General features: G+C 35.0%; 1 protein-coding gene across 18 annotated transcripts in view; it reads left to right on the forward strand.

Annotated features, from left to right (window-relative positions):
• Nucleotides 1-25528, forward strand: part of PTPRD (protein tyrosine phosphatase receptor type D) — a 339335-nt gene that overhangs the window by 52727 nt on the left and 261080 nt on the right. For all 18 annotated transcript variants that reach the window (XM_071732135.1, XM_071732139.1, XM_071732136.1 and 15 more), the window contains exon 2: nt 17901-18068. In XM_071732135.1, coding sequence (XP_071588236.1) covers nt 17984-18068 — 85 coding nt within the window. In that variant the 5' untranslated portion in view covers nt 17901-17983. The remainder of the gene's footprint in view (nt 1-17900; nt 18069-25528) is intronic.

Below are 25528 nucleotides of genomic sequence, written 5' to 3' on the forward strand. Positions count from 1 at the left end.
CGTGCCCTGGTGTCTCTCTCCTCTGCTCCAGCATCATGTTTGCCACAGCTTGAGCCTCCACTCTTTCCTTAAGTGTCTCTTGTTTTCATGGCAGTTACTTAAATAGACTTCTGTAGAGATAGCACAAGCAATGGAACAGTTGGTTCTGTTTTGGCACAGGGTGGATCAGTTTTTGCTTGTAGTTGAGTCAAGTGGAAAGCAGCTTGATGGGCCCATGGTGGCATCTGCCCTCCTCTGGCAGTGGCTGCTGTGCTGCCCCCTCCCCAGCTGTGCTATGTGAGTCCTGAGACCTGTGTTCCCTTCCCAGGTAGGAGCTGGGATGATACCCTGTCATCCATCGAGGTCAGTGTCTGGTGAGTGTTACTCACTCTTCAGCAGAGAGCTGATTTCATCTTGATGCAAAGGAAAGAGATAGAAACTAGAAAACACTGTCATAAATGGTGTGTTCATATCGTGACACTGGCTCACTGGCTCAGAAGTTGTGGTTTCCATTGTGTGTAGGTGAAAAGCACCGCCTTAGTTGCTTGTTCCTTATGATCTCAAAGGAAAGGCTACAATAATAGTTTCAAGTTTCTTTTCTTCAGTTTAGAAAGGGCTTGCCTTCCTCTGTAAACCTCTGCTGTAGGTGTTTGTTGTTTTTTTTTGTTTGTTTGGTTGGTTGGTTTTTGTTTGTTGGTTTTTGTTGTTTGGTTTTTTTTTTTGCCAAAAGGTTTCCAGTATTGCTTCAGAGAATGAGATCTTACGGTTTCATTTTTTCAGCCCTCAGTAGCTTTTTTTCAGATGGTTGCCAAATGTAGAAGTGGATCTCACTGTAGCAGTAGTTAAAAGGAATACAGAAAAAATGGATGTTAACATTTCTCTTCATTTGAAGGCAGTATGGTAATAAATTCTGTATCCTGAATGTCTAGTTGTCCCTGGTAAAGATACTGAAACATGTACGTATGGTACCTTGTGGCAACCTTCATCTTATGGGCTGAGGCATAGATTCGGTTGACAAAGTCTGACCTCTATTGCTGGGGCTGTGGGATACTAAAGGAGCAATTTCAAGAATGATAGAGAGCCCTGATGCATTCTGGAGTGACTTAATGCTTACCCATGCCAACATTGTATCAGGTAATGAGCAACCAGGAAATTAAACATTTTTATGCCTTAAATACTCATTATCAGCTACGTATAACAGTAAAAACTCTGACATTAATGATAATAAAATGCTCCAGGTATTTTAACAATTGCTCTTTTAATTTAATTCCTGACATTTGTACTGTTTTGTTGTATGAACTGGCACTGCTATTTCTTAATGCATTCATCACTGTGCAGTAATTTGCTGTCTTGCTCTAAGTAATTTTTTCTAATTGAAAAAAGTGCGGTTCACATTTTTCAAATTAATAATTTACTTAAATAATTAGGATAAACTACTGTGCCCCTGAATAAGATGATTAGTTGTTTGATTTTTAAAATTTTAATTAATTATTATGGTATCTGTTTCCTGGAGCCTCTTTTCCTACAGTTTTTCATCCATAGCTCTGGAAGAACTCTTCCTTAAATCATGCAAACTCAATCATCTTGTGTTAGTTAAGTTTCAGATAAACACTGTTCCTAGTTAGTCACTGAAGCATTACATAATCTGAAGAAGGAAATCTTTAGGAATGTTTATATAATTTTATTTTATAAAGATTGTAGATATATGTTACGTGTGTACATAATATGTATATGTAGAAGATTATATGTATTTATGTATGCCAGTTGTCTGAACCTGTGAGTGATTCTTTTAGGATTTACGTAATTGTTATGTATCTGTCAGAAAGCAAGAAAGTTCAAGTGTTTTAAGACATGTAATTTGGTGCTGGTAATGCACTTCTAATATAAGTATGCTCTGCTTAGGCTTTACATGCCATGTATCTCTCATAGCATTAAGGGGAAATATTTTAATGGTCTTTGAATGTATGTTGTGTTACACCTTTCCCTGGAGAAAGGAACGAGGATGTTATCTTTACTTATATTGTCAATTTCCATTCCCTAGAAAATCTATCTTTAGCATCTCTGTTCCAGTTCTTCATAATACCTTTTTTATTTAAAAAGTAATGAAGATGTAGTCTCCTAAGTGTTTTAGATACTTTTCTGGTATGGTACCTGACCATGCTGCAGGTTCTGAGAGAAGCAAAGGAAGGAATAACACATTTTTTGCTTAACAACCTTGAGTATGTGTTCCAAGTTTTCCCACAGGGGAAACTTTAATGTGTAAGACAGAGTTCTTCATCTCTGGTTAGGATTATGGCACAAAAATATGCTGTAAGAAGAAAGGTCTGTCGCACAGTGAATCGAGATTTTTCATTTAAGTATCAAAGTAGGATGGAATGGGGGCAAAGCCAAACAGGAGATTAAAGATCTTCTCATGCTATAACAAAGTGATGTGCAGTTTGTCTGAAATTGTAGTAAAATCTCTATTCCTCTTAAAAAAGACAATTTTTTTATCTAGTATTAGCCTGGTCAGAAAATCACTTTTGCAGAAATGTCCCATAACCTTCTCTAAAAATCAGTCATCTCTGTCAAAGCTGAATTCTGAATTTCAATGTGAATATTATGAAATTCCAATTGGAAATTAATCTTAACAGAAATGTTGAAATATACGGATGGGTAGGAAATGAGAGGTTTATAAGAAAAATATCCTGCTTGGAGGCTACTGATGAGGATTATTTTCTTGCTTCTTCTTCTTTCTTGTGTTGGACAAGTGTTTCATCAGGAAATGAAGCAATTCAGGGCTGAATTTTACAACATACATTTGAATTTTTTTTTTTTTTTTTTTTTCAATATGCATTTCTGCTTGTCCATCTATATTCAAGGTTTATTTATCTTTCCTTCATTCTTTTTTCCCCAGTTACTTCAATGTTTGTGATCAACTGTGTCATAGCTATGTGTCAGTAGGAAATTTTTCACTTCATTAGCACTTCTGAATAAATTTATTTCTGCCAAACTGGGAAGTTGGAGACATTTACACATCAGGCCAGAAGCAACATGATTTGACTCCAGACAGACTATTTCAATTTGATTTTGATTTTTACTTTAGCGTTTTAACTTTAAATACATTTTTTACATGTAAAATAAAACATGATAAAACTTTAATTAAGAAAATATCTAGATAAAACTTCTCAATTTTTGAAAAAGGTATTGTTAATACATTCTCCCAATCTAACAGTGACATTAAACTGTGGAGTGTTCTTAATTACTGTATCTACTGGAGTTGGGTTTTTTGGGGGGGTGAAGGGGCAGAGAAGATCAGTCTTAATCTTTTTCTTTTCTATAAGTCAAATATAGCCTTTTACATTTGCAAAGGTAGCATATTCCTGTTTTAGAGAGGAAAGGATCTCAAAAACTAGCTAATTGTCAGGTTTGACTGTTTACTTAAACCTAAATTAGTAAGTCTAATTTCTATCTTTTATAACTTGTTGGGTACCGTGGTAAAAATACACAAATGAAATATTTTGCTATATCCTCTGACTGCATGATCTCAAAATGTCTCATTGTGATTATGTGGCAAAATGGCAGGAATAATTAAGACATTTCACTCCCAGCCTTGTTTTTCAGAGTAACAGATATCATCCTTCTGTCTCAGAACACTGCCTTCTTAGTTTTCCATGAAAATTAGACATGTTAGTGTGCTCAAATTCCTACATCCATGGAAGAGTTTCATGTTCATGGTTAGTGTTTGCTGCTATAACCAAACCATTCTTCACTAGGCCTCTCCTTAGTGTTCACATTTAAGATTTATTTATTTATTTGTTTGTTTGTTTTTAATAGGAAAAGCCAAAGCTGACATCAGTGATACCAAGGAGATTTATTTCTGAAATAAGTAAATTTTCTAGATATTCTTTAATGCTTTGTCTAAGCTTGAAGATCAGCAAGTGAAGATCCTGGCCTACAGTAAATTTGGGAAATTCACTATCTTGCTAGATAATTTTTATAGGAAAGTCTTCCTTCAGTAGTTTCTCTGTGTTCAGATATTTGTGCTTACTGCTAACGCAAGTTTTGATACTGGTGTATATATTACATTTTTTTTCTGAGATCAGGAAAAATTCTTACAGTATGTATTCTTACTGCATGTGACTAAAAGATTCATTAAAAGAAACGGAAACCAAATCCTGTAAGAATGCCCCGTAAAAGCAGTTGGCAACAGTAAATAAGGAACCGAATCTCTAATGGAAAGAAACAAATGAAGTGAATTGCAAATTCAGTTCAGTGACTATACATGAAATTTTTTAAATTTACTGTCAAGTTAGTATGAAAACATGATTTTGAACAATTATTTCTATTGAAATTTAATATGTTTTCTGACACCCGTTATGTGGTGAGATTCCTTAGCCAATCCTCATATTTTATGACAAACAGTGTTGTTCTAGAACAGGAAACTGGCAGAACATAGTCTTTTTACGTATTCAATTTTATTCTTTATGAACTAGTTTTGTTCTCTACAAAAAAGATGAGCTTCTATGCATTTGCCATAGTCTTGGTCTTCTCCTTTATTTTTCTGGGTTCTCTACAGGCTTCTTAAAAAATACGAACAAAATGAATGTTTAAACAAAGTTCCATGAGTAGCCATTGATGTTTACGTATAATGATACTCAGTGGTTTGCATCCTGTTGTTCACATCCTTTTTCTCTATATCATGTGGTCATTAAACCATTATTTTATTTTATTTTATTTATGTTTTTGGTTTTTGTGTTTTTATCTGGTTCATTTATATTATTGTCTGAACACATTGTTTCAAGTTTTAATTATTTCAAGTTTTCCATCCTTTTCATTATAGTACCAGTTTGGATTTTGGGGTGTGAGGGTGATACTATACGGTTTTGGCCCTTTAATAGTAATAAAATCAAAGCAGGAAAAGAAGAAACTCTTAGATCAAGAGACTATCTCCTTTGGTTCTATAATACATGGTTGTTAGAATGAACCTGTGGTCTTCACAGCCTAGTTATTTCCAAGCCAATGATAGTTCCAATTACTCTTGCTCCAATGTTATGGCTTTAAATAATAAAACCAGGAACAAGGCGGAATGTAGTAAAATTCATCTTTCTGTTATCATAAGGATATCTTGAGATCTATCACAATTTTTAAACTTTTTTAATATCTGTGGTATAGATTTTTACAATTAGCAGTGTTATTACTTAATATGAAAAATGTATAAGGTGTCAATAAAATACTATTTTACAAAGTTCAGTGAGCAGACTTGGATTTTATAGGTAGAGCTTCATGTTCTCTAAATTCATGTCCTTTTTAAATTCAGAAATATTTTTCAATTTCATCTTTAATTCTTATAAAGAAATTCTTAGCTTGTTTTATATTTGTACCAGTTTAGATCTAGGAATGGATTTCTACTTCTTATAGACCTGCATTGTACAAAATCCAGTATCTGAATATATACAGAACGAAACAGAGGTATAGAACTTGTGTTACTGTTTCAGACATTAGAAATTAGATCTCCTATTTTACCAATCATAGTAATACCTTTTTCCTAAAATTTCTTCTGGTGATAAGGTTAAAATTAAACAAACTTTTCCATTTACCAGTTAGAAAGAGAATGCTTATATGACCTCAGAAAATTTACATAATTTTGGAGGCTTATCCTGTTTTACTTGCAAAGGCAGTTTAAACACTTTTCACAGGCTAAGGATCCTGAGTACTTTTACATTCACCTGTAGAAAGAATTACAGAAAAAATTAGAAAGGATCATACTCATTAAATGATCCAGGAGGAGAGTCTTAATCAAATGGAAATTTGCCAGGATTCCTACACAACGTATTTGGTAATTGGCATAGGTGTGTGTATTTCGTTCTTTTTAAAATAATAAATATATTTGATAAATAATAAATTTAGTTATTCTATGTAATATGTAATGTGTATGCAATATTTTAATCTTATATATATTTCTTTTTTAAAAAAAGAAATAATGCCCTATGCACCTTAAGTTTTTTTACAATAGCATTTTTCAGTGTAATTGTTAACTGAATTTTTAAAAAGCCATGTATGCTTACATACACATTAATTATATTTCCTGTATATTCTATATGCTGTCCTGTTATGATGTGCGGATAAAAATTCAACAGATCATTTATGTTCTTTGAAAGACTCTGGGGAAGCACTCTGGAAAGCACTCTAGAAAGAACACCTAACAAAGGCAGGTGCAATCAGTAAGAGGTAATATTTAACAGATTTAGTTCACTGCAATTTTCCTTGTTCGGAAGACATGCCTTTTAAAGTTACGTCTCCCTTTTTCAGCATGTCAGGGTTGGGTAGTGAATATTGTAAACTACAGATAATTTCTCTGATACTGAGTGAGCTCTGCCAGCAGGGCAATCTGCATCTTGGTCTGTCATTCGTACTTCAATTAGGTTGAATAATGAAACAGCGATTTTACTGTGATTAAGTAATCTGTGAGGTCTCAACCCTTAAACAAATAGCTTTCCTGTAGTTGTTTCTACGTTTTGTTCTGATGATTCAAGGATGAATAAGTACATACATAAATATACACATCTGTATAACTACCTTACCTCATGGATACTCTAGGGATCAACAAAAATTCTGCTTTGGTATCTGACTCAAACAGACAACCCAAAGTCAACTTAAGAAAAAATAATTTTCTTTTTAGTTCTCAGATCATTAGAAGATCTGATTGAATTTGTGTGCCTGCACCATGATTGGAGAAAGTCTTACTAGCAGGTCTTTTTTCAAAAACATTTGCAGAAATGTCAGAGGAAAAAAAAACATGAATCATTCACATAGTTTCAAGTTGTCAAAAGTCTGATATTTAGTCTGATAATATACTTCATCTTGCAGGATAGATGTGTTGTGTATTGTGGTAGAGACTGACATCAGTTGCAGAGGGGATGTGCAGGTATTTTTAGGTGAAGGAAATAAGAATGCTCTTAAAAATGCATTTTCAAAGGAAGTGACTGTAATGGTTTAGTACTTAGATGTTCACATGCCTTGGTCAGTTTAAAGGTGGTGGATTTTTTTTAAAGTAAAGAGCTGTGAACAGTACTCAGGCTCTAGAGGACTCTTCTTCTGTGTGGCAGTGGAGGGATCAGTGCATTTACCTCTGCCGTTTAAACATTAGTTTGTTTTGATGTTTACTGGCTTTGCTGTGACTAAGCGGAGTATTGGGTACCTTACATTCAGTTAGGATTAGAGCCCAATGTTAAGTCTAAAATACTGAATTAGAAAGGAAGCCCTTTTTAGGACAGTATTTGTGCATGTTATGTTTGCTCATTTTTTTTTTTTTTTTCATTACAGATCCATTAATAACCCCATAATTCACATAATTTCTACTGATCAGCTTCAAGGGGATGGCAGAGGAATAGACACTGTCGTACGTGTGTGCAATTGGACGTTGCTGCAGAAAAGTAGCATGTCCATTCTATATATTGCTATTTTGCTCTCCAACATAGACATTACTTCTGACATAATTTGACTTCCTTCCATTCCCTCTTTTTGTTACATGTTCTTAAATGTGCCTAATTTCCAAGGGATCTCAGAGTTTACAGCCAAAAAATAGTGTTTAAGTGGAAAAAAAGGAACACTGAAGGTGGCAGAAATGATTATGTAGTTAAGACTACTTAAGAGAAAACAAAATATGAAGCAGGACAGTATGTCAGCAGATTATTTTCTAACTGTACCTCTATAATGAAACAGTTTTAGAAAACTGAAACTTGAATAGAATTATTGAAGTAATCTAAATAATATTTAAGTAACTGGGGTTGTAGTTGTACCATCTACCAAGCAATTTCTCTGTAAGAACCAGGTTTGCTATAATTATTGTGATCAGTTTCATCGTGATTCCTTACTTTTTATCTTTCTCTAATGACTCTGCAAATGATATTTTACATTTGTAAATTTTGCACTGATGATTCTGTGCAGTGATATTGATTTCTGTTATACAAATTGATCTAGATTTTTTTTTTTCCCTCAAGGAACTTCTAGAAGTCTTCTCTCCACCTATTGGGAGAGGTTTAGAAAAAAGCCAATAGCAGAATATTTGTTCAAACCCAATTGAGAAAGGCTTGCATGTCAGTTAGCATGTGTCTGTTGCTGGATACTAAGTTCAATTCCAAATAAGATGGCTGTTTGGACTATTGAATGGATGTACTTATTTGAGATCTCAGCTGCAGAAATAAAGGCAGCTTTATAGATAAAAAAGAAAGAAGCAGAATACACAGAAAATGGACAAATTGATTACACTAATTCCGTCACATTCCTGAATCCATGGACAAAATGTAGAGTGAACTCTTTAAGCCATCTTCCAAAATTCATCGTAAGTTTTGGTACTTAAATACATGAGTATGCATCTTTGTCCTAGTCTCTGGCAGAATGATGAGTGAAAGTTTGGACTAAGTTTGGGCATCCAATGCACCATTTCATATAAATTTTTTTGATGTAGAAGTTTTTGTATGGTTGTACTAAAAAGGAAAAAAAAGGTAGGTATTTTAAAAAGGGAAAAAAAAAACTTAAAAAAGGAAGCATTTATTTAAGGAGCTGACTTGTAAAAGATAATTCTTGAAGCAAATGTTTTTCTTTTTAGTTCCAGAATCTTAAAAAAATGAGGAGGCAATAGTCACATGATGCTTGAAGGTAGTCCTGGGCTTCATAGTACTCTTAACCACGAAATTCCTAGTGTGTTGTAAAATTTCTAATGTAGGACAAGAAAGTAGACACTGTGGACATTGTAAATCATCCACTTGTCTTTTAATATGTGACCATTGTGTATCTGTTTATAAAAGGGTCTTTAACCTTGTGCTGTCAGCAGTGGTGGATATATTACAGATTCAAGGAATTCTAGTTCTGGATACCTAGGGCTTAGAGATTACTTGGAACAAATCCTTATATTTTTTTCAATTAATCCAAATGTTTCAGTTATTCTGATTTATAAATATACTGTCAATAGTTTAACTTCTAGAACCTGAGGTGAGGAAGCAATAGAAAAAAATGTATCATCTCAACAGCTAAATACGTTTCATCTGTAGAAAACCTATTTTAAAATTGATTGTGTGCTGCAGCATGGCGAGCATGCAGTAAGGAAATATTTGTAGTTTTTTTCTCCTTACTTCTGACCCTGGAAATTAGAAGCACTTTTCTCACCCCCCCAGTTGTGGAAAACCATCAGGAAAAATGAGTAGCTTTTCTTGGAAGAAATTGGTTTTAACGACATTAAGATGACATGGCTGTCTTCAAAATACACAAATATATATGAGAGTCTGAAATATTAGCCCAGACTTAGCCAAGCTTCTAAAATTTGTTTGCTCTTTTTACATATGCTTTTAAGGTTATGCAGAAAATCCATATTGCGTAGCTTTCTTTACACCTTTTTTATTTCTTTTGCACCAAAGTACAGCTGGAAAGTGTTTTGAAAAAGTTTTCTGTTGACTAACGGCAAGGTCCCTAAGTCATTCACAACTGTATACTTCAAATAAGCCTTTTCAAAATATTGAAAAATTGGTTACAGCTGGCTGCACACCCTTACAGTTGAAAATAGAACTCCCTTACCAGTCATAACTAGAAATTCAATTTAGCTTATGCACAGTAAGAGCAACAAAACACAGTTTCTTTCCAAAGAGGCGACAGTGCAGTCAGAACTTCTACTGCTGCCTTTCATGCACTGATAACTTAAAAAAAATCAAAACAAAATCCCTAACTGGAAAATACACACTCCCTTTATAATTACCTATTTCAAAGCTGTAATTGAGCATTTCATTATAAAGATGCTATTCAATCCAGAACAATACTCCTGGGAAAGCACACACGTCCGGAGACACAGTGATTATAATAGAAATGCTGCAGAAACTTTACTGGGTTATGATTAGTTGCTCAAGCATTTCTGTTGTGAAAGATGAGACTCCCATAAGGTGTATTGCAGTGTTCCATGTAGAACTTCAGACTCATCCTCTAGGCTTTAGATATACTGAAAAAATAGATCCTTTCTTATCCGTATAAATAAGCTAAAAGCATTCATTTAAAAATAAATAAATAGGCTTGCCTGCATCTAGGCAGATCCACGGGTAAAACAGATGGCTGAGTAAAGGAAGCCAAAAGAGGAATTCTCTTTCTAGATTGTGGTGGTGTGGTGCTTTCCGTTAAGATGAATTCTCTGTGCAACAGTCTTAACACTCAAGCAAGAATGGTTGAGTCTTGAGTAGCCACTGCCATTGACAGCTCTCTTTTCTAGTGTAATGTGTCCAACTTTGGTTTTCCTCAAAAGACTAATAATCACAATATTGTAGCTGTTGAGACAGTGGTTCCTGTGGAATTTGGCTATCTCTGGCAAGTGGTGGAATCTTCTAGAGGGGGAGCATAGTAACTTTTATCTGCTTGTGTTTGAGAAGTGATGTTGTGGTGACATGGATGCCAGTGATGCTAATACAGAGAATCTCATAAAATTACACAGCACGTTTCCTCCAAGCATTAGTAGTTGTTTTATTTCATATTGTAATGGGAGAAGTAATAGAAACTGAGCCTTTCAGAGTTTTTTAATGGCACAGACTGAAAGCTTAAAGTGTACATTCTTACAGGATACAGGCTTTTGTTATCACAGCATATGGTATTTAGTGCTTATTATTCAATATCAAGCACTAGGGTAAAACTCATAAATGTTTTTTGGTTTTGTTTTTTTTTTTCATAGCTACCTATATGAACTCTTAGTATTTAATTGGTTCTAACTAAAGAGAAAGGAGTGTTTAGTTGAAGACTAGACTCTTTCTTTAGTTTTAATTTTTTAATGTCATAGCATTATGTTTACACAGTACTCATTTCCAGCTAGAAATGAAGAAGCACAATGAAGAGGGAAAAAGCCTAAGTCCTGGAAGCCTATGCATATGAGGCATGAGTCTGAAAAGCAGATAGGTTGTCTCTTCTGACAAATTAATTATATGACAAACATAATTAGGATAATAGCATCCATTTTGTGTCCTATGTTCCATCCAGTTTCTTTCTCTTGCCTTTTGACTGTTCCTTTAGAAGACAGACTATCAGTGGTGCATGCAATTTGATTATTTCACCAATTTAATATTTTGTAATATTTTTGTCTGTGGTTTGTCTTGCTAATTTAAGATAGATGTAACACTGCCTGTTTCAGATACTCTGCCATGTTTATAACTAGGTGAGAGAAGTGATTGAATACACATACAAATCATTAGTATGTAGGAAGTTCTTTATTAGGTTGAAACTACAGAATTATATTGGGAGGACAATTATTGTTGCTAAATATGGCATCACCTGTATAATATTGTTGTGGGCATACATTACCTGTCCATGTCACAATGTGCTATTAGTAATCTGTGTTACAGCAGTATTTGCATAGCTGTGTACAATAGCATGATTTTCATGGGTAGCACATATTCTCACTTTCTGAGAACTGACCAAAAGAGACTACACAAGAAGCTGAAGATTACACAATGTCACTATGCAATTTACAGTTGTGTTAGAAACTACCACCTTATTCCTTGGTTAGTTGTTCTTTAGTACCAGACCCAAAAGACAAGTTCTTGGGAAGCTACTGCGTGGTTTGAAAAGTACTGATTGAAGTGTTTCTTGAGAAGGATGTTAAAACAATGAAGAATATATGAAATGTACATGATGCATTTGTTCTGTTCTAGCAGTTGTAAGAGATGTGAGGTTGTAACAGAACTGAAAGAGAATGAACCAAAGATCCAAGTAGGATTTATTTTTATTGTCATGTTGTTGTAGCTAAGACATTTGAGTTCCAAGTTTCTTGAACAAAGCAGTGTGAATAAAAGCTCTGGGTATAGAAGCTGCACCACTTCAAAGCACAGAGAAAATGTTCAGTTCAAAAATGAGAAATGACATCATATATACTGATTAATTCTTTGCAGAATCTCTAATTCTAGATTGTTAAAACAATAGTAGGTTTTGTGGTGGAAATCTTTGGTTGCTGTAGTCAGTTTGCTTCCACCAAATCAAATACAAGAGGTCTGAGGAGCCTGCTTCTCACTTACTATTCGAAAGGGTTGAAGTCTTGGTTCTTTGAAGCACATGAAGTGCTACTTGAATTCTACTATTATATCTAAAGCCATACTTTTTAAAGTGGTCTGTAAAGAAAAACACATCTTAAGCAATACTGTCTAGCCCTGTTGGTGATTTTATCATTTTATTTGTTGTCAAAACTGGCTTTTCAGTTTGGTATCTGGAAGTGTACAAAGTGGTAATTTATTCAATAAGGAACTTTCTCACAGTAAACTACCTGTAGGCTTTTGTTGACTTTTAACTCTTTTCAGAGTTCATAACATTTCATTTACTTTGTCTTTAAGTGTAATAAAAAGTACTTTGTGTTACAAAAATAGTCCATAGTTCTAATCTTTTTTTCCAAAATAGGTACTATGGACAACTGTGTGCCATTATGCTGTATCTTAGAATGGGGAATGCATAGTGCTTTTATTGCTTCAGGAAGTTTTTGTACTTTATTATCAAATCATTTTATAATGCCAACTATTTTTGAAAAATAACCATTTCAGCTCTCCATCTCTTCCACTAATACGATTGTATTGCCATCAGCAATGTTATAATAAAGTGCAGTCAGGCTAAACTAGCTGCAGCTGGATTACTGTCCTGTGTGTACTGCAAATTCCCTGCCTCAGTCAGTCATGCTTCAATCTGATTAGGCAACAACTATATTGGCTAGTGTTGAAGGAAAACTATAAATGAAAAGGAGAAAGAAAAGCCATGAAGGAAGAAATTGCAGAGTAATATAATAGAGAAAAGATGCCTACCAATGTTAAAGTCAGATTTGGTCTGTTAGCTCCAGACTTGCAAATATATATATGTATATATATATGTATATATTCTGTGCATATATATATGTGTGTGTGTGTGTATATATATACACACACACTTATAGCTTTATTTTAGTATCTAAAGTATCCAGTATGCTTCTGATCCTGAATGTGAGGCCCAGCCTCAATGGTCCAAAATTTCCATGCAGAAAAGACACAGAAGAGGCAGAATTCTTCAGAAACATGGGTGACTCTTTATAGACTAGCAGTGTTAGCAAGCTGATGTCATGTTCATAGCTGTGGAGCTATGATCTTATGATCATTCTCATTGCTGGATTGTTTGAATACCTGGCTCTGACAGTGAGAAAACCACTTAAAGTCACTGACTATAACTGTGGTGCCAAGATTCAGCTGCTCATGCAGTCTAGCTTCTCCTTAAGAGTGATCCTTTACTGTAATACTGTGTGGTGCTTGTGCTTGAAACTGGTTTTGTAACTTGTTTTCCTGTGAGTGTCTGATGACCATATGCGAGGTGGTCCAATGGCTTTGTGAACATTTTGGTGTGTGGCTCACATGATCATAGGTTTAGCCTATGCTAAGAGGTGTTGGCCACAGAGCTCTAATGTTAAGTAAACTTTATAAAGGCAAATAGCCTAGTACAAGTGATTTGCTCCTTCATTTTATGTTTTTTCCAGAAGAAAGACAAAGGCAAAAATCAGTCTGTAAATGTTTTTGAATAAACAAGACTGTATTTGTTCTTAAGTTGTATTTCAGATGTAAACAAGTCATAGAATCATAGAAATATAGAATCATTTAGGTCAGAAAAGACCATTAAGATCATTGAGTCCAACACTAGCATCACCAAGTCTACCACTAAACGATGTCCCTAAGTGATATATCTACACATATTCGAATATATTCATGGATTGTGATTCAGCTGCTCCCCTGGGCAGCCTATTCCAGCACTCGACAACCCTTTCAGTAAAGAAATCTTTCCAAATACCCAATCTCAACCTAATACAACCTTGGGCCATTTCCACTTGTCCTGCCACTTGTTACTTGGGACAAGAGAATGACATGCATCTCACTAGAACCTGCTGTGGTAGATAGTGATAAGATCTCCCCTCATACTAATTTTCTCCAGTCTAATCAACCCCAGTTCCTTCAGATGCTTCTCATAGCCTTGTTCTGTATTCATCATCTTCATTTCCTGTCTTTGGACACACTCCAGAACCTCAATGTCCTTTTTGTAGTGATCTGCCCAAGATTTTATTTAAGGTGTTGCCTTACCAGTGCCGAATACAGGCCTGTTAATAAAAGTTAGATTCGCTTTTTTTCTGGACTAGTCCTTTTCTAATATGTGTTCTACAAAGATACTGTTTATTTCACCCTTTTTCCCCTTTTGGGGTTGGAGAAAGAGTAAAATAACACAGATTACCCAAGATACTGCCCTTCTCCTTCTCTCCTTTTACAGGGTTCTCTGGTAATGTCAGTCAAGACTGGGTATTGGCCAAGTTCCTGTTTTTCAGGCAAGAAGTCAGGCCTAGTAAATGATTTGTCCACTTAACCTGGTATGGCTATACTTATAACAGGGTTTAACTTCATTGTAGAGATTCTCAATTTTCATACATATAGGTGGATAACATTGTATATTTTTCTCCTCTAGTCTCAACACAATCCTTTTTTTTGTTATCCATTAGCTAGAAGGCACACTTAAGAATGCAGAATGCTCTAGTGAATTGTTTGTGCACCATGAATAACAAAAGTTCTTGTAATATGCAGAAGTTTGCCAGCACTGAGACATGAAACTGCTTACCAATTGGTATTTAAGTTTGTGATTGAGAATGTAAGTGAAGCTGTATAAAGATCAGGTTGGGTGGGGTTTTCTCTGAATGGTTTAAGATTACATGTAAATTCAGTATTTTTTGAGTAAAAGACGATGAACTTTTAAACAACTTTCTACCTGAGAAAAAAGCAACCCAGGTTTTGCTATCATCAAATTAATTTATTGCTTAAATTAACGTTACTTATTTCCTTTATTCCTTTGTTTGATGGAATTCCATTCTCTTTTTTGTGTGCTAGCAGAAGAGAGTGAATACATTACATTGTTTAAAATAAGGAAAATTCCACCTATCACTGCAATTCAGTGGCTGTTTTATAGAGACATAGTTCAAAGGCTTGCTGTAGATCAGAAGCCTTCTGTTCCAGGGTGCATGTTTACTCATGTTGGAATAACTGTAGCAGAGAAAATTAGGAATGCTATAGGAGCATTAAGTATGCGTTGATACCAAATGACAGATAAAGACTAAATTTTGGAACACTCAACAGGTCTGTTTTTCAGATGAATAAATTTCCAAAATGAAGGAGGCCAACTAGGAAAACTCGTATCATGTTTAATCAATAAAAGAGCAAGCTAACAATAGAACTTCTGCCAGTTTTCTCCTTGCTTTAGAAAACCCATTTCATTTTCTTTAGAAGACATTTTACCCAGAGGTATTTCTGAACTGACTTTGGTGAGACAACTTATGAGTATTATTTTCATTTTTTCATATTATTTCTAGTAATGATTCAGCCATCAATCAGAATTTTTTCAGCCAAGATTTGTCTATGAAATCTGTTAAATTTCATCTTTAAGGATGGAGCTTGGTTGTGAAGTATTGTCATTTCTTCCTTAACATGTTTCTAGGAACGTTTCAAATTTCTTTTTTGTATCTGTTCTTTTGCATATATATGGTATTACAGATCTGTGGCTAGGGAATGGATGTAATTTAGGATTGTGGGTGTTATGACTGAAGTGTAGAAACAGAACACCAGCACAATCTTATCTTTGAATCTTTGCTTGCCACTTGTTCTTAGAGAAACTGTTCGTTTGTTTTTTTTTAAAATGTGAGATGATGTATCTGGTTGTTTTCTGATAAGTCCTGGTGACTGACCAGAGATGGCCGTGAACTAAAATGGCCTATTTCTAAACAACTTTAAATAAGTTGAACTAGAAATTCTGGTTTTATAAGGAGCTTTGTATCTTAACATTCCTATATTCCAAAACTCTTTCAGTCACTGGTTTTATCCATGTATCTCCTACATCTTCTATGACCTCTTTTTTGGCTATATTCAAGTATATATATATATATATTGGCTATATTCCAAGAGCTCTTCCATGCTGTGCTAAATGTCTTGTTATCAAGCATTTACAGTCACCTGCAGGCATGGAAAAGCAAACATAAAGACAAAATTAGTATTTATTTTTTTTTAATTTATTTCTAAGATTTTCCCCCATTTAAGTATGTTCTATAAATTTAGCTGTCTTAGTGCAGAGACCATTTCTTCCTGAGTACTCTGTTAGTACCTGAAGGATTATTTCTGGTACTAAAGTAACAGCTGCAGGAGCCAAGTATTCAGATGTTTCATCCACCTATCTGATCTGTTTGAAGATAGTTGGTACATGTGCCCATGCCCAGGTACTGTCATCTACTGTGCCCCTGGTGAGGAGAATTCATTTGTGTCTCTGCACTGAACAATCTATTCACACCCATTATCAATGTTGTTACCTCTTCACTTCCTGCCTTGCTAAAGGGACAAGTTTATGGTTCAGACACAAGTCTGAGCACCTCACATTTCTTCCATTCACCTTCACCTGTCAGCTAGCATGGTTGCATGCCAATAGAAGATAAAGTGTTGTCCACAAGTGAGCTGCCTTTGGAGATAGTTAAGGACTCCCTTGTAACTCCTGCAGCCTAGAATAAGCAAAATGAAAAGCATCTCTTCCTGAAAGTGAATTTTTTACGTCTCCATGTTTGGACCAGTACAGTTTGTGCAGCATTTGGCTCTGATCTGCTTGCACAGATGCAGACTGAGTCCGACAGGACGGATACCTTCTGGACTCTGCTGTCATTAGAAATGCTGGCATGAAGGTGGTGGTGGTGATAAAAGGGGGGAGCTGGTGCCTTCAGCGCTTTGTATAAGATTTCTGAGGTTTGTATTTTTGATGGCAGTAGCTGATTCAAAGGCTATCTTTACAAAAGAATTTTACAGTAGTCATAGATTTTTATCAGCTGCTCATGTCTTTTCTTCCTTGAGCAGATGCTTTGAGCATCTCACTGTCCTGTAAAATGGGCTCTTCATGTTACCTACAAATATGTAAGATCTGTCTAGCGGAATGGTAATAGGCATATTTTTTTTTCTGTCCTTTTGGTTTTTATCTTCATTGCATGGCGACTACTCATGGTAATGAAAAAGATGGTATAAAAATTGCTGAAATTTCTACGTTACAGACTCTTCAAAAAGTAAAATTTCATGTCAGTGTGATTTTAGTGACAACATCAGCCTATTTGGTGATATCTCTGCAAAATAGAGAACTAGTTTTTATGTTCTTTTGTTTCTGTTATTGATCAGGTATTTTTAATTTGAACAGCAATGAGACACTGCTTTTAAGGCCAGCTACTTGAGTTGTAGTCCTCCAATTGTATCACTCAAATACGCATAATCATAAATGAGGTAGATTGAATTAAATCTCATCCCTATATTCAATGCTGAATTTCTCTTTTTCTGTTAGACATAATTCAAACATGTATAAGAAAACAAAACAATTTTAACCTTGGAGAGTTGTTGAACAATGCAGTGTACTAGCGTGTGACATCTAGCCTTTAAGAATATCTCATGAAGCAGATTTTGCTTGCTGTATTACTCTTACCGGATGCCAGGGCATCAGCTTTCAGTGTGCTGCTTACAAGTGGATGTTCTATTCTGGATATTGAACTCCCTTTGATTCCTTTCTTTCAATATGAATATTCCAATGGAGTATTGTATGCTTCATTAACAATGACAGTTCTCATGGTTCGGAAGATGCTGTTTAATACATCAAAAGATCCAGGTGTAACAGATGCCTTATTACAGATGAAAAGATGCACAGAGAAATATGTTTGAATAGGCTTAACATATACTGTAACTAGAATCTTTTGATATCTGCTGGTAGCCTGAAATTAATGATGTTTTCTGTTCTTTTTCCCTTACCCTGTTGCCTTTTAAAATTGTTTTGCTTCAAGTTATGGTTGTTTAGAAAAAAAAAACCCAGAAGATCTCTGCCCTTTTCTTGCTAACTGTATTTTTTTATTTTTCTTATCTCTTTCACAGGCTCTGAAAAGACTGCATCTGAAATTTCAGACTGGACAGACTTGCAGTGGCTTCTAAGCCAGAGAGAACAAGGCTGCCAAAGCATGCTGGTGCCAAACTGTTGGATGATGCGCGTAGTCAGGCCAATGGTGGTGCTTCTGTGCTTGCTACTCTATGCTGATGCTGAAAGTAAGCTTATTATTAATTTTTGCTTAGGTCTTTGGCATAATGAATAGTTTTGTTTTCAGGAGGTGGTTCCTGAGGGTCTCAAATGAGTCTTCTTTTGAGTGATTCTTAGAACACTATGAGGTCCTCTCTAGATCACAGCTAGTATTTGAAAGAAATTATTTTTGCAACTTTCTTACTATTTTTTGTCTTGATGCCCCTTTTCTTAAGCAGGTAATGGTTTCTGCTCAGATGGTGGAGAGCATTGCCTTCAAGCTGTGTGGTCAAAACAGACTAACTTCTTTTACCAGACACAAGAACATCTGACATTTTTGGACTATTTCTTTCTTACGTTGTGTTAAAAAAAAAGCAAAAGGACAAAAAAAGAGAAGAAAACCATACGCTTCATATTAATTCCCAGTCCAATTAAAATTCCAGGCACTTTGTAACTTCCACAACAGCTGTTCTAATGCATTATTTCCGGCAGCTGTCACAGACAACAGTATCCAAACAAATCAAGCAGAACTGACAACTTAGAGGCTGGCCAAGTGAGGATAGGCACCTTTGTTTACTTGTACTGAGGGGAAACTGTTGGACTTTGGTCAATTAGTTTACCTATTAATGGAAAGATAATATCTTCTTTTTAATTAGGAAATCATTAGGTCTACCTTGTTTACATGTGTTCCTTCTCCCAGCTGTCCTGTGGCTTCTTGCAGAAGTAATGTGAAAATGAAAAAAGCCATTTGCTTTCCACCTGTTGACCTGCAGGTTTTCTACAAGCTTACTGTTACATTTGCTGCGAGCTGACTGTCAACATTCACTTGATTGAGGGATGGTTTTGTATTGAATCTTCCTGAATCTGTGCAGATACATAACCAATCAATAACTTTATTCCATATCTGAATTTTGAAGACTTCTGTGTTTTTCTACACATCTGTGTAAGACAAAGGAGCATTTAAATTAAGTAGGAGCACACAAGAATAAAAACTGTGTCAATAAAGTTGGATAAATGAGATCTTAGTAAATGCATATCGAAGAGTTCCTTATCACTCCACGTATCTGCTCTCCAGGTATACTAAACTACAACAGCAAAAGAGATACAATATCATCCTATTTCCATGTGTGGTAAGACTTCCTTCCTTCAACTGCAGCTCTATGAAAGTGAAAGAAATGAAAAAAGAAGAAAAGGACAAAACATACATGTTTGTTCCGTAGTGACAGCTGAGATTCTTTGGCCCCTTTCCAGGTAGATAATGACCAGCTGGGATGATGTGTCTAAGGTGAAGCCAAGGACATTTTAACACTTTAGCCAGCAAATAATTAATTGGGAAGTATGCCCAAATGTTGGATGTTTCTGCAGTTTTACCACCTATTCTAAAAGTAAATTCTGTGCTTAGTAAATATATATTTTTAGACCCTGGTTAACCTTTTCAGCTTCAGCTAGTGGAACGCCCAACCTCCTCTGGGCAAATAGTAAGTGATTTCTTTTGGTTTTGGTAACCTCAATCTTGTATCAGTTTGCAAAAAGACGGTCAAAACACAGAAACTCCTTTGTTAGTCCTGCACTTGTGACAGAAACGTATAGTTTCTGTTAGCATGTTACATTAAATAGAAGGTTCTGTCTTTCATCATTCTTCTCTGTGGAGAAGGAGGATAGTTTTTCTGAAGGTTAGCATGGAATTTACTTCAAAATTACCTGATGTCCCAATCCCAGTATGGTTTTTAAGGGAGTTTCCAGATTTGTTTTTCCAAAATTGCTTTATTCCACTCACAGTTCTTTTTCATCTTAAATGTAATGAAACAAAATATAAGTCAGCTGTTAGCCTTTTCTGGCTAGGTCTAGGAGGACTTCATGGTGTTAATGGAATCTGTGGTATATCACATGCAGAATAAAGGTTGTAAGATGCACAAAAATCATCTTTTTGTGGGAGTTTCTTTCAGTGGAACAAGCCTGGACAACAATATGTGGTCATAAAAGAAACTAGAATGAGTAAAAATTACATATTAATAAATATGAATGAATAGTGTATTAGTGTCTTCAAAGATGGATTCTAAATAGTTATATTATTTGCAGGATTAGTGTACTCTTTACTAGAGAGCAAAACAAAGGTCTCTTAAGATTAACCAATTACTTGGTTTTCTGTTCCTTTTAGACACTAGTTAATACCATATTGTCATACTAGTTTCACATGTATATAGTAATAGATAACATCAGGAGCACTGTTAATGTAAGTTGGAAACACATCACCCTAAATACCACTGATCATCTTTTACAAATATGCAAATCAGCTGTATTTTGTACTAGAGGAATTCATAGAAACTAATACTTTATTATTTTGTATATTTGTCTTTGTAAGTAGTGGGTATTACTAGACAGAGTTACAATAACAGAGGTTAGACAAAGAAAAACACATTAGGTTATCTTCTTGGCTTAATAATGTTACAATAACATCTATTGTTATTCTTAGCATTTACTTCCATCTTGTTATTAACCAATAAATTCTTACAGATAAAAAAAATAAGGAATATTTTAAAAAACTAAAGAAAGATGAGAAATACTGCTGGAACCTTGGAGCTAAGGAATAATAATAATTTCATTAACTAGTTTTTTTCTTTAAAAGAAATGGGCAAATTTTTTTTGCCTTTAAGGCAAATTCAATTGTTCTATGTAATAGCCCTGATCTTACATCAGTTCCTGTTAAGACATTCCAGAACAGAGAATGTGCAGGCAATTCTAGGAAGTGATAGACTAGGTATCTCTGGGTTTACTCTACCTATTACGGGATCACAGGATTTTCACAGTTGAGAAAGACCTCTAAGATCACCACGTCCGTCAGAATCCCCTCCAAGTGAAGTACGTCTATCAATGTGTGTTACTCAGTAGAGCATGTTCTAAAGTGCCTTCTCTCCACAGTTTTTAAATACTACCAGGACTGGTGACTCCACTGCCTCCCTGAGCAGCCCATTCCAATGCATAACTACTCTCTCAGTAAAGAAATTTTTTCCTCAGATCTAGTCTAAACCTCTCCTGGTGCAACTTCAGGCCATTTTCTCTCTCTCTATCATTATTCACTTGAGAGAAGAGGCCAGCACCCACCTCCCTACACCTCCCTTTCAGGTAGTTGTAGAGAGCAGTAAGGTCTACTCTCAACTTCCTCTTCTCCAAACTAAACATTGCTAATTACCTCAGCCTCTCCTCACAGAACTTGTTCTCCAGACTCTTCACCACCTTGGTTGCCCTTCTCTGGAATCTGTCCAGCACCTCAATGTCTGTCTTGTTGTGAAGGGTCCAGAGCTGAGCACAGCACTTGAGGTGCAGCCTCACCAGTGCCATTTCTTAAGGAAACAATTGAGCTGGACAGCATAACCTTCTAAGAAGAGAAGTGCAGTCTTTCATGTGATAATTTAAAAGTACTGTTGACTTGTTTAGAATTTCGAAAGCTCTATTTCTGTTCCTCTTCTCCGTTTTTTGTAATTGAATGTTTTGCCATATGGGTAGTGGTACTGTGAAGTGCAGGAAGTGAGTGAACTCTTACATGTACTGGTGAGTACAAAATGGTCTCTTAAAATAGTCAAACTTATCTAATCTGCCTAGCTCTTATTTTACGGGGAAAAGATTTGCTTTTGACATTACGTTTTTTTTCTGCTTACTGCTAGTAAAAGGCATGACTGAGAAATTACACACAATTTGTATAAATTAACATAATCCTTTTTTCACAAGGTGAACTTTACAGTTGAAACTGATTTTCCAGCTTTTTACATCCTTTCCTGCATTTCTGTTATTTCCAAGGAATTATAGAAGGAACTGAATAGAAAGGGGAGACAAAAGTCTAAAGCAAGATTTTTTTTCACTTGCATTGGTTTGATTTAAGTTTTAACTACAAGGTTGTGAAACATCTAATATAAACCAAACAGACATGTATGTCAACAGTGTCTTCAAATTTCTAGTCAGATTTGATGATTTCCTTCTCTTTGTGTTACAGGATTGCATACCATGCAGCATGTTTCTCCTTAAGAGAATCTCCTTAAGCATTACAATAACATTTTACATACTGTACTTTATTTGGAAGATATACTGTATATCAACAGGTGTAGTGCTTACATGGATTTGGTTGATAGGACAGAAATAGTGGGACACCTGTGTGCAGACACACAGAAAGATGTGTCTTCTCACGTGATTAGCTCTTCTCAGGGATTTCCTAAGGACTTGATGAAAAGTTCCTGCTGTGCTGAGGTTGGTCTGCCATCTACTCTTGCAGATGTTGCTCCTGTTTGCATAGCTCTTCGTAAAAGTGTCTCAGACCATAATGTTGACCTGAGCTCATCATGTACTTCTTTACAAATAGCTTGTGGTACTGCTACTTACTTTTAGTGGAGAGAGAACACAGAAGGGGAGACAAAGAGCACAAAGTATTTGTGGTTTTTTTGTGTTTCTGTGTTACCATGGAAAAAGACCATGCCTTTTTTTTTTTTTTTTCTTTTTTCTTTTCCCCCTCCATAGTTTTTCTATTGCTAGCATGAAGATACTAGATAAATCCTGACATTTCCACTGCATTGGATTGTTTCTGGAGTAGTTGTAAATGAACATGTAACTCAGACTGTTCTAACTTCACTGTGAAATCACTATGAGTGGGATGCAAGATTCCCAGTAGTAGTTCTTAGTACTTCTTTGCTGTTTACACACTGCCCTAGCAGCTGAGGTGAGGAATGAGACATCTTTGTTTATCTACATCATTGTGAAAGATCCCAAAATCTGAATTGTGTTGCCATAGCCTGGTTCTCCTATGGCCACCTCTCAATGGGATGGAAATGCCAAAGAACCCTTCCCTACTAGATAGAATGAGTGCACCATGCCTCTTAATGGCTGTGTTCAATATTTTATTCTTACAATTAATTCAGAAAATGAGCTTATGTGTGATTTGTGATGGGAAAATTACCTTTGTGCTTTAACCTTTTACTGCTAGTAAAATTAAGTGTTAATTAAAATATAAGAAGTGAAGAACCTCAAGGTCTCCAGGAATATGATTTTTTAATTGCCCCCATTTATATTTGGTATTTGTAGCTTATGTGCACTCTCTGAGAGGATGCTATGTAATTTGCTAAGGAAAGATAATTGTTTAGAATTCTTGCTTATAGGACAATCTTCTAGTTCACAGTGTTAATCAATGGCTGCTGTGTTCTCAATGGTTTAGCTTGCAACTATGTTAAGGAAATACTTCTTTACTGAGAAATTAGTAATATCAAATTGTTTGTCATAAGAAAATTAGAGCGATTTTTTCACATTTTCTAAATGGGCTGGCAGAATAGCAACTACGTTGAAGCTTTCTACAGGTTCATCTGTTTGGTAACAAAGAAGTACCTATGTTTCAGTGACTCTATGTATAGAGATTTAGTTTCAAATTATAGCATATAGCATACCGTTGTCTCTGACCTCATGCTGATGCAATGCCAAGGTAATCATTGAGCTCAATTAAACATAAAATATATAAGGCACTTTTAAAATTGTTATTCTTGCCTATTCCTAGTAGCCTTGCTTTTAAATTTAAGTGTTTAACTTGTATAAATAGAATTAAATAATTTTCTGCAGGTATTCTCCTTACTGCTTTTTAGTATTTAAATGACTTCTCACAGCATACAACCTGTTCCTTCCCCATTGCAAGAAAGGCCTTGTAACTAGAAATCCTAAATTCTCAGCTGCATTCAGACATTTTATCTTTTTAATTTTTTTCCTTCATTCTTGCTTACAGAGCTTCTGCTCTGACATTTTTCTTTTGTAGCTTCTTTTGAGATGTGTTTCAGAAGAGAAACCACAATTCATTTCATTGTTCATTAGCAGTGACTGAATGCAGGCAGCTGACTGCAGGAAGACAGACAGAAATGCTAACTGTAAACAATACAGTTTTTGAATATTGCTTCCATTCCCAATTGTTAGATATATGAATAATGCTAAGTTTACTCTTTTTTCCCTGATGCTTATGTGTCAGCATGATACTGTCTTACCAAAATGTCTTCATGATCTTCTCTAGGCCAGGATCAGGAAGAGCTAAAACTTATTGATGGCAGAAGAGTGATTGCTTCTAACAAGTGGTGGGGTGATTGAGGCAAATTCTTGTTTAAGTAAGTTCTAAAGACAGTTGTTTAGTATAGGTGAAATTGTTTTGGTTTTTTGTTTTTTTGTTTTTCTTTTTTAACTGTTTTTTCCCTGCTAAAGCCGCTATTCCCCTTTAATTTTTTTGTATGTTCTTCCACAGGAGGAAACAATTCATCCAGTAAACACTGAAATTTTTGTTTCTCGTCTATACCACTAGACTAACGTAAACAGATACTCTGAAGTAATTAACTTACAGAAAGAAATTATCTTGTACTAAGTCTTACAACTGAACCTTACAACTGATTTACACTAAAAGCCCCCTATTCTGGCGTAGTTTTCCTAAATATGATATGCAGACAAACAAACCAAGCGTAGAAATTATGTACTTTTTTGTTTGTGTGCCTTCAGTAACCAGGAGTAGTTTTCTGTCATATTAGATTTAGATTAAGATCTGACATCCTTAAACAGATTATTTCCATTTTTTCTTTCAATTATAGGCAGTAGCAAGAACTATAAAATGAAAAGATACAATCTCTCTGTTCTTCACGGGCAATTTTTTCAGTATCATCTATCTATATATCTTATTCCTGATCGAATCCTTTTTGTGAAAGATAGAGTGCTTTGTTTACACTGCTGTATCTCATAATAATGGTGATGAATACAAGAGAATTTAAATATGGACTGCCTGTCCTGAAAAAAATACCTTTCAGCATTTTTTTCAATTTCTTTTTTTTTCAGGAATTCCTATTTACCCTCTACAGTTCAACATTTTCCAGTTGATTTTATAAAAATTGCTGTACAGTATTGCTTGTATAATTTATATTGCTCTCATTAAATATGTCAAATTAATCACCTATCAGTTCTCAAATGTTTTAGTCTTAGAGTGGGATAGCTAGTTATGACAAACCATTCTAGGTGTATTCATTTAGGTCTGAAGCAAACTCTTTGAAATATATGTGGTAGTTCAGATGGAGTATCAGGGAAGTAAAAACGTTATGTAATCATTCCAAACACACTGGCTTTGTCACAGAAATTACAGATAATACGGATGTATGTGTAAACCAGTATTTATCCAACCTTCATTTTTCAAGTTCTTACACTAAAGCAAATCTGAATACTTTCATTTAAAGTGTAGCCATAATTACCACCGTATCTGTTTAACTTGCTTTAAATTACTGAGTACTAAAAGCAAAATTAAGTGCTTCTTTAGGAATAGTTTTCCAATTCACAGAATTTTAAGACGATGTTTGGGTTATCTCTAAATGTGTACATAAGAAAACATTTCAAAGTTTAATCTGAACAAGAGATGTGTGTATTTTCTGTAATGTAGATTCAGAATGAAATACATTTCACCTGGTTTTTGAACTTCAGGATAAACCTAAGAACAACTGTA

This window comes from Heliangelus exortis, chromosome Z (genome assembly GCF_036169615.1).
Source record: "Heliangelus exortis chromosome Z, bHelExo1.hap1, whole genome shotgun sequence".
Classification (NCBI taxonomy): Eukaryota; Metazoa; Chordata; class Aves; order Apodiformes; family Trochilidae; genus Heliangelus; species Heliangelus exortis.